This window comes from Lactuca virosa, chromosome 8 (assembly GCF_052849685.1).
Source record: "Lactuca virosa cultivar CGN04683 chromosome 8, Lactuca_virosa_CGN04683_v6, whole genome shotgun sequence".
Classification (NCBI taxonomy): domain Eukaryota; kingdom Viridiplantae; phylum Streptophyta; class Magnoliopsida; order Asterales; family Asteraceae; genus Lactuca; species Lactuca virosa.
Window position 1 is genome coordinate 83,943,698 of NC_136433.1, and position 10,193 is coordinate 83,953,890.

At 39.3% G+C, this 10,193-nt stretch overlaps 1 protein-coding gene across 1 annotated transcript; it reads right to left on the minus strand.

Annotated features, from left to right (window-relative positions):
- Positions 1-3,595: 3,595 nt before the first annotated feature.
- LOC145130565 (uncharacterized) lies at positions 3,596-9,985 on the minus strand. Its single transcript, XM_079065343.1, has 8 exons — positions 9,864-9,985; positions 9,608-9,779; positions 8,611-9,520; positions 7,373-7,662; positions 6,447-6,955; positions 6,331-6,397; positions 5,800-6,138; positions 3,596-3,694 (listed from the first exon to the last, which is right to left on the minus strand). The coding sequence occupies exons 1-8, from the start codon at positions 9,983-9,985 to the stop codon at positions 3,596-3,598; spliced, it is 2,508 nt and encodes an 835-aa protein (XP_078921469.1).
- Positions 9,986-10,193: the final 208 nt, after the last annotated feature.

A 10,193-nucleotide genomic window follows, 5' to 3' on the forward strand; every position in this document is an offset into this window, starting at 1 on the left:
GAGAATCTTATGTGTCAAGAGGTCAGTGGGAGTCTTAAAGATCTTAAAGAGTGTCAAGAACTAATCAAGAGTAAACCTATTGTTAATCACTAGCACACGACTTGAGTTTTGTAACCTATCGTGTTGACATATTCTTGTTTTTGTGCCCATTCCAGTTAAAGTTGACTATGCATGTGAGTTCTATGAGTTCTCAATTGTCTACATAACAACCTGGAAGCGATGGTAGGCCTTTGTGCTACCAGGTGGCAAGAAATTAAGATCCAACAAGTTCAGTCCATATGAGTTTGGATTTGTCACTAACCTTGTCTAGTCATTATGGTTTTGACAAATTCACATGGATCGGAACACATACACCATAAAAAATCTAAGTGTCATAAGGTTTCTCTCCAATTCATGAAAATGATTGTGAGGAAACGCTTTCACTAAGTAGATTTTAAAGACATAGCAATTGTGATATTTGCATTCTCAAATTCGATTATGATTATGGCATCCCTCTTCATAGTTCGAATTGTGAGAAATGACGAAGGGTCTAAACATTTCAGGCTTATGGCTGTAAGTTCTAAAATTGTTTAGACACACATGTGAGCTATCTAAGGAAAGGTGTATGAGTTTGAGAAGCCTAGATAAAGTCTTATCGAAGCATCTCATATCAGAAATCTGAACTTTGGTAAGAAAGTCAATAAGTATTGGTTTTTAGAAGTCCAGCTGATTTCTGGGTACATGTCAAAGCTAGTGGGAGCATAGTGTTATGCTAATAAGAATGTAATTATTATGCTAGTGGGAGCACAATTATTACGCTAAGTGTTGCAAGTTAGCAATGTTAATTATAGAAAACAAAAGTTTCAATTCGCAAAGTTGCAGAGTTTGAAAGGTTGTTTTGCTATAATTAAGGGAGAGGAATTTATACTTCATTTCAATTCTAAGAGCTTAGATTGAGATTTTAATAAAATTTAGTCAAAATGTTAATTGCATTCTCAAATTCGATTATGATTACGACATCCCTCCTCATAGTTCGAATTGTGAGAACATGGCAAATAGAAATATTATAGCAAAAGACTGATCAAGTATCATGTCTTTATGTAAGACATTATGAATCGTGTCCTACATGCTTCGGGTATAGGATCGATTGCATATGCTATTATATTCTGGTGGTCTAATTTTTCCAAATGCATATGGCATTAAGAGGTAAAAGGGGACTAGAACAAGATATGACTAAAGTGGTTAAGCAATTGTCGAAGACAATCTGAGGTTTACCAAAGATTGGTTGCTCATTGACAGTTGGAAGTATTTTGAAAAATTTTGGAAGGACCATATTGACATATTCTGAAAAGAGGTGACTCTTGTTCAGAAGTGATAGTCAAAATGGGAATATGGAAATGTTTCCATAAGAGGAAGTCATTATGTGTAAGATTAGAAAACTTAATGCAAGAAGGATGTTCAAAGGAATGTACTTTGAATGTGAGACTTCGTTTCCATGGAATTGCTCTCCATTGGAATACTTTGTAATGTTTGTTGCCAAGTCTATGTGACTTTTTTGCATAGTCATTACAAGAGGATCATTGCATACAAGTTTAGAATCTAACAAATTTTAGTAAATGGTAATAATTTGGTATTCTTACATTTATCATAAGGATTTGGAATTGTGAAATAAGCATCATTGAAATGTTGTCAATTGATCTATTTCACAAAGAAAGGACCATAGGAAAACATAGTGTGCATGCTTGGAGCATGGGATAATTTTTTTTTTAATTCAAGTATTAAGTTGATTATTCGAAACATTATACAATGAATAATGAGTAATCAATATGGTGATTAGATAAAAAGGTGTTTTATTTACACTCAAACGTTTTGGGCCATATAGGATTAGTATTATTCTTATGTTTCACTTTGCATGTTTTGACTTCCCGAATAACTAGGTTATTCAAACCATCCACAGTCGATCATACTTTGGAAGTAGGTATTGAGGCAAGACTGTCATGAATGAGTCTGTAGGATTGTCTAAGGAGTTAGACATAGCACAAGTTTGTTGCAGTATTCATGAGTACACCTGTATTAAGATTTGAGTATTGGATTCAACCCACGCTCATTGTATCACTTCATGGATTTTATCACGAGTGATCATGAGACGATAATATATTATATTCTTGAAACGGAGAGATATGAGTTGCAGTTTACAAGTCGGTTGCACATTGATAATATGAAAACGCACTTGTAAGTCGGTGTTATAAAACGTATTGTTGTGTGTGATTTGATGAGTAAACAGAGAAAGCATATGAGTCGAATTTTATCCATTCCTTTTACCCTTTAGAAGGATAAAAGCGATATCTGTGGGCCCCTCGATGATTTAGTGATGACAACCCTAAGTGCTTGGCCAAGCCTGGACTGATTTGATTTGTTCAATTAGTCGGTCGTCATAAATCGGAAATCGGAAAACAACACATGAACAGAGAGAATGATTATAATCCATGTCTCAGTTCATACGATATCTAGAATGGAGGAATATATGATCCCTTATCTAATGGACGCGTCATTTGATTTGTTCAGAGTTTGACAGCGGCTTTTAAGTGCTACGATTGCTAGTCGGGTTTTGGAGTCGTACTTGCAATAATAGTTATTAGACTTATCCAAGTGGGAGACTATTGGACTAGGTGTCTAAGCCCATAACTATAATTGGTATGTACTTAACCCGAGAGTAGCATGGTCCATTTGGGTTGCCTTCACCAGGACAATTTGATAGGATGGACTTTTGAGAAGAGGTTATTTATTTATGATTTATTAATATATTATAAGTTCTAATACATTAATATGGAATCATATGATTTAATTAGTATTGATCAAGAATTAATTTCGAATTAATTTAGTGATCAAAAGAGATTAATTAAATTAATGGGAACTAATTGTGTAAATTAGTTATATATATGTTTTGGGCTTATGATACATGATGGACTAAGTTTATGGAAGAATCCATAAAGAGTTAGCGCACTTGAATCATGGATCATGGATAATAAGCCCAAGAGTATGGATTAGGGTTTACCCGTGACTCTTGGATTCCTAACATATATATAGAGCACCCTTTAGCCAAAATCGGACCTGGGAGTGATATAGCAAGAGTATGGACGATTTATGGTGCATAACCTCTCTCTCAAAAGTATTCCAATTGTTCATGGTGTTTGTGAACCATTTGAGGTGCAACACTTGAGGAACTAAGTTCTTAAAGGCCAATGTCTAGAAGCTACAACCAAGAGGTAAATTCTATAACTCACTTTTTTGTTGTTTATGTCAATTGTATGCTAGTTCTAGGCTTAATGCTTTGGAAACAATATTGCATGTATAATTAGAGAAAACATAGATCCAAGGCGTTTAGGGTTGTATGTGCACCATAGTATGCTGTATTATACCAAAAACCAACATTCTAGAGCTCAGGTGTCATGGTTGCAATCATAATGCAAGAGACCTTCGTTGCATCATCAATGTGTTGGTTATATTCAGCCATTTCTTCAGGAGTAGCTGATTCTTTTTTGATTTTAGGAACTGGAGTGTTGAAAAAATACTCTTTGTTATCATATCTCAATGTTATTTTCAAGTTTCACAAAATTTAGTTAGGACCAGTGAGCTTGTCTTTTGAAAGGATAGATAAGAGAGTGAAGTAGTAAGTGGTTGGAGGAGGAGGAGGAAGTTCACCATTTCCAGACATCTAAAACAATTGACAAGATTTTAGTTAGTTGATTCATTTCCTTAATATTTTAACCCAAATTAATATTCATGGCTAGTGTAACGCCCGCAGATTCGGGCTAGTCAATTTAAGGACAATAAGCGTCAAAAATGACTTTTTGATGGAAGATTATTTAGAAGGATTAATCTTAACTAATTTGTAGTATATGTTACAAGGATTCCTTACATATAAAGAACGCTGAAATCCGAGTTATAACGAAGAAGTTATGACCCGTCGAAGTTTCGCGACAGAACTGGCACGACACAGCGCGATGTAAATAGTGAATTTATGATAGAGCGATATTTGGCCTTAGCAATCTAAACGGAAGTCGTAGAATACGTTAAACCGAGAGTGTGCATAAAAAGAACGCCCAAATCTGACTTCATATGAGGAAGTTATGATTTTTCGAAGTTTCGGCTTAGCAGTATGCAACCCGAAATTCGAATAATAGATCGAGCGGTTTTTAGCCGACACAACCTAAACGAGAATCGAAGATGTCGTTAATAGTAGCGTAACGATAAAAAGACAGACGAAAACGGACATCGGATGAAGAAGTTATGAAATTTTAACGGACTTTTCCTGTCCCGGCCCGTTAAAAATATAATATTAATATAATATTAAAAATAAAGTCACAATTAGCCGATGGAGTCTAAACGAAAGTTGTAGAGCATAATTTCACCTACGCGTGGATATAAAGAACGTCAAAAACGGAGTTCGTATGCGAAAGATATGAATTTCTGAAGTTCGGAGCACAAACTTCGAGAATTTGACTGCATTCACGACGTGAACACAGTGTTCACGACGTGAACTCAATGAATGACATGTTTCGAGCCTAGAAGACACACGGCAAGCGTAGGGGGTGATCAAGATCGAAGTTACGACGTGAACATACATGGTTCACGTCGTGAATCTCAAAATTTCACCCTATAAATAGAAAACGAAGCCTTCGGGATTTGTTTGCTAATTCTGATATCTCTCACTCTCTAAACCTTCTTTAGCCCACTTTTAACCCCCCCCCCCCCCCCCCCCGGAAGCCCCGGTATCATCCCTAACACCCGAAGCAAGTCCCGACGCCCCGAAGATCCCGAGAAAAAGAGTTTTCGAGCCGAAACTCTGCCCGCGTGAAACCCGGTTTTTGAGAAAACATCCCGGTTTCATCGAAGAATATTGTTTTAAGGGACGAAGTGTTGTCCAATCGTCGTCTTATCAAGTGAGTGCATATTTACTTTCATCTTACACATAAATATGAAGTATTTAATATAAATTACGTGCTATGTGTGCATTTTATCTGTGTTTTTGATATCTATGTTGGATGAACGTTTTATACATGTTTTAAATGATTTAAACTGTATATGTATTTTATATCTACAAATATGTTGGGTAAAACATGGTTAGATGAATTATATGATGTGTGATGAAATAAAAATTGATGAGAGGTCTCGATGTTTAAAATGATCTTGTCATCTAGCAGAGTATAGACATAGTTATTTGTTATTAATCTGGGAGTATGGATTAAACATTGATGCAGCGAACAAATGACCAAAAATTAAAACTGTTGATTCTAGAAGAATACCCAGGATAATCTTGCCCAAACCACGTTGATTCTATGAATACCGTGGGATTGGCTTCAAAATTCGGTAAACACACACGAAATTTTGAGAGAAAAATGAAAGTTCTTTAAACTGATCAATGACCATCCAGATTACATCAGAAAGACTTAAATAAGAAGCATAATTTTAAAAGAAACCCTAAAGAGACATGGGCCAAACACAAACCCAAAAACAAAGTCCAAAAATTATGAAAAAAACACAAAAATGTCCATAAGTCCAATTTAGAAAGCGATTTCTGGACTCAAAAATGGGTAAGTCCCCTTCGGGCACTTATCTAGTCGTGATCCTTGCTTCAAGCTTCGATTTGACTGGTCGTAGGCCCAAAACGGAGATCCGTAGCCAAAGTTATAGCCGTTTCCGTGAAGCCCCTTTAGTCACACGATCGTGGGCCTCTAGGAACGCAAGTGCCCGATCCTCCACACTAGGGCCCGCATCATCCCCTCCTGGGTAGACAAAATTTGACCTCGAATGTGTAACAGGATCATCATCAGAAGAATCCTCATGAAAAGGAAGTAAATGTTTCACATTGAAAACATCAGAGCATCGAATGTGACTTGGCAGCTTCAAACGATAAGCATTGGAATTGATCTTCTGCACAATCTCCACGGGTCCAATCTTTTTGGCTGATAGCTTGTTGTACTCACCAACTGAAAAACGATCCTTAGTCAAAATAGCCCAAACAAAGTCACCCTCCTCAAAATCAACTTGCCTACGTTTTTTATCTGGATCTTGCTTGTACTTGGAGTTGGCCTGAATCAAGTTTTCATGAACAATCTTATGAACATCATGTAGACCTTCAACAAAATCCTTCACTTTCTTTTGGAACAACACCAGAAATATGAAGTGACATCAAATCAAGTGGTCCCCGAGGTTGAGCAGAATAGACCACTTGAAATGGACTAAATCCAGTACTTCGGTGGACTGCATGATTATGAGCAAACTCAGCTTGACATAGTTTCTGATCCCAGCCCTTCACATGATCACCCACCAAACACCGCAAAATATTACCAAGGGACCGATTGACAACTTCTGTTTGCCCATCTGTTTGAGGATGATAAGCACTACTAAAGTTAAGCTGAGTGTTCACCATTTTCCACAAGCTACGCCAAAAATGACTCAAAAACCTAGTGTCTCGATCAGAAACAATAGAAGATGGCAAGCCATGCAAACGGTATATGTCTCGAAAGAATAATTGAGCTACATTAACTGCATCCGTCGTCTTTTTACAAGGGATAAAGTACACCATCTTGGAAAAACGATCAACAACCACAAAGACTGAATCATTGCCCCGTTGAGTCTGTGGTAACCCCAAAACAAAATCCATGCTTATATCCACCCAAGGTTTAGACGGAACAGGTAAAGGCATATAGAGTCCAACATTTGTAGCCGTGCCCTTCGAAACCTGACAAATTCTGCACCGTTTAACATATCGATCCACCTCCTTGCGCATAGTAGGCCAAAAGTAAGATGATTGCACCAACTGTAAAGTGCGATCACGCCCGACATGCCCCTCACAATGCAACTCCTTGATGATTTGAAGACGAAGACTAGAATCGGGGACACAAAACTGATTCCCTTTGAAAAGGAAACCGTCATGCACTAGAAAGTCAGACCTCCGCCCAGATTGTATATCCTGCAGAATAACATAAAAGTACGGATCAACAACCAACTACTCCATGAGGACATCCAACCCTTGCACACCAACCCTCATGGAAACTAGCAAATTACTTCTTCTGCTCAAAGCATCTGCCACCCGATTCGACACTCCAGACTTGTGCTTCACAACAAAAGTGAACTTTTCCAAGAAGGCCATCCATCGCCCATGCTTATGGGACACCTTATCTTGACTTCGGATGTGCCTTAGAGAATCATGATCTGTAAACAAAACAAACTCTTTATGAAATAGGTAGTGACGCCAATGCTTTATAGCTTGGACCACTGCATAGAATTCAACATCATAAGTGTTATAACGCAGCTTTGGCCCCGTCAACTTCTCACTGAAATAGGCAACCGGTCGTCCCCCTTGACTTAGAACTGCTCCAACTCCAACCTTTGAAGCATCCGTGTGTAATTCAAAAACTTGAGAAAAATCTGGTAATACAAGAATCGGTGCTGAGGTAAGCTTCTTTTTAACCAATTGGAAAGCCGATTTTTCCGCCTCTGTCCAAGTAAAGGTCTTCCCTTTCATACAATCAGTCACAGGTGCCATAAGGGAACTGAAGTTTGGAATAAAAAGCCTATAGAAAGAAGCAAGACCATGGAAGCTTCGTACTTCAGTGATGGTATTTGGAGTTGGCCATTGTCTGACGGCTGCCACCTTAGATTCGTCCACATGTATTCCTTCACCAGAAACAACATAACCCAAGAACAAGACTTTTGGGACCATGAACACACACTTTCTCACAGCTGCATACAAACTATCGCTGCGAAGTAAGGTCAAGACCTATCGCACATGGATGACATGCGCTCCAGGAGTAGCACTGTAAATAAGTATGTCATCAAAATAGACGACTACAAATTTACCAATAAAGGGCCTGAACAATTGGTTCATTACACGCATGAATGTACTAGGAGCATTTGATAAACCAAAAGGCATCACCAACCATTCATACAATCCTTCACGAGTCTTGAAGGCAGTTTTCCATTCATCACCCGGTCTAAGTCAAATCTGGTAGTACCCACTCTTTAAGTCCAGTTTGGTAAAGATAGTGGCACCACTGATCTGGTCAAGCAAGTCATCAAGTCGAGGAATTTGAAATCTGTACCTCACTGTGATCTTATTGATGGCACGACTATCAACACATATACGCCAAGTACCATCCTTTTTAGGAGTCAACAAAGCAGGAACAGCACACGGGCTCATGCTTTCCCGAACATGACCTTTTGAAATTAATTCCTCCACCTGTCGACGCAACTCTTCATGCTCCCGAGGACTCATTCTATAATGTGGCCTATTAGGCAACTGTGCTCCTGCTTGTAAATGAATATGGTGTTGGATGTCACGTAAAGGTGGCAGGCCATCAGGTAATTCATTAGGGAAAACATCATCAAATTCCTTAAGTAATGGAACCATAGCCTCAGGAACTTCAACCTCCTTAGTCACCTCCTTCCCTATCAACACAAAAACTCCACCTTCCGCCTCTAACTCCTCATCGAACTGAGTAAGGGTTAACAGAGTACCCGAAGGTCTTGCAACAGGCTCCTTTGGCTTACTGGGAACCAAAGTTATCTTCACACCACCAAACATGAAACTATAAGTATTGGATCTCCCGTTATGATCTATATTACGATCATACTCCCAAGGTCTACCCAACAATAAGTGGCAAGCATCCATCACAACCACATCACACCAAACATCATCTATATATGTAGTACCAACAGAAAATGGAACAAGAGCTCGTTTAGATACAATTACCTCACCACCCTTCTTAAGCCATTGTAGCCATTGTAGCTTGTAAGGCTTGGATCTATTTTCAGTTTTCAACGCCAACTTTTGAACTGCCTCTTCAGATACCAGGTTATCACAACTTCCTGAATCAATAACGAAGGAACAAACCTTACCCAAAATAGTACATGTTGACTGGAAGATGTTATGTTTGAGCCAGTCATCACCCACAACTTTCGGTGTATAACAAGAGCGTCTCACCACCAAATTCACTCCTACATCTCCATTTACAACTTCTTCTTTGAATTGAGGCACGTCATCATACACCAGGGCATCTTCGTAATTTTCACCAACATCATCATTTTGCCAATCTTTGGGCTCAGCAAACAAGTGTCGTTTACCAGCCTTCTTGCACTCTGATTGTCGGTGACCCGTCTCTCCACAATTAAAACACTTTAAGCCACTACTACCAGGCCCCCTAGGGATTGGTCCAACACTGGTACCTGTTGGCCTCTGATGATTAGGCATAACACGGGGTACTATACCACCCGTCCCAGAACTTCCTCCAACAATGGCAGACGAAGATGAACCGCCCACCCGACGGTTTTGTTTCTCAAAAACCGATGCCCGTTGGTGTGCTTCAGAAATGGATACCGGGTCAAACATATTAACAGAGTCCATGATCTGAACCCGTAAACCTCCAACATATCGAGCCACAAGTTGTTCCTCTGTCTCCTGAATATCATTTCGAGCGATTAATTGGTAGAACTCGGTTGTATAATCATCAACCGACTTCGGACCCTGCTTCAGATTCTATAGGCGTTGGTACAACAATCGTTGAAAATTATGGGGCAGAAAGTTGGACCGCAAACACTTCTTCATCTTCCTACAAGTCACAACCTTTGATTTTCCGAGTCTATCTCGAGTCAGTTTCAACTGTTGCCACCACGCGGATGCCCTGCCACGTAGCCTGGTAGCGATCAACGGAACTCTCTTGTTTTCAGGAACTTCTTTGAACTCAAACACTTCTTCAACTGTTGCCAACCAGTCGATGAACCCCTCTGGATTCAAACTAACCCCATCAAATTCTGGTATATCAATTCTCAATCCGGCCTCCCAACGCCTATTATCAGCCCCACGATTACTCCTTGTCTACCTCACCGGGTTCTCATCGGAAGACGAACCGCCACCATCACCAAACGGATTCCCAAACTCTTCATCTTCCACTTGTGACTGAGTTTGAGACCTGTTTCCTCCTCGATTCATCAGTTCCACCATTCAACTAGTCAACTGGTCAACCATTTGATCCATCCTCTCCTCCATCCGTGCCATAAAACGTTGTTCTAGTTCCTGTTCATGAACATCACCGGGTGGTCTGTTTCTCCTTGGAGGCATTTTGAACCAGGAATTCGGCTCTGATACCAACTGATGCAGCGAACAAATGACCAAAGATCAAAACTGTTGATTCTAGAAGAATAACCAGGAT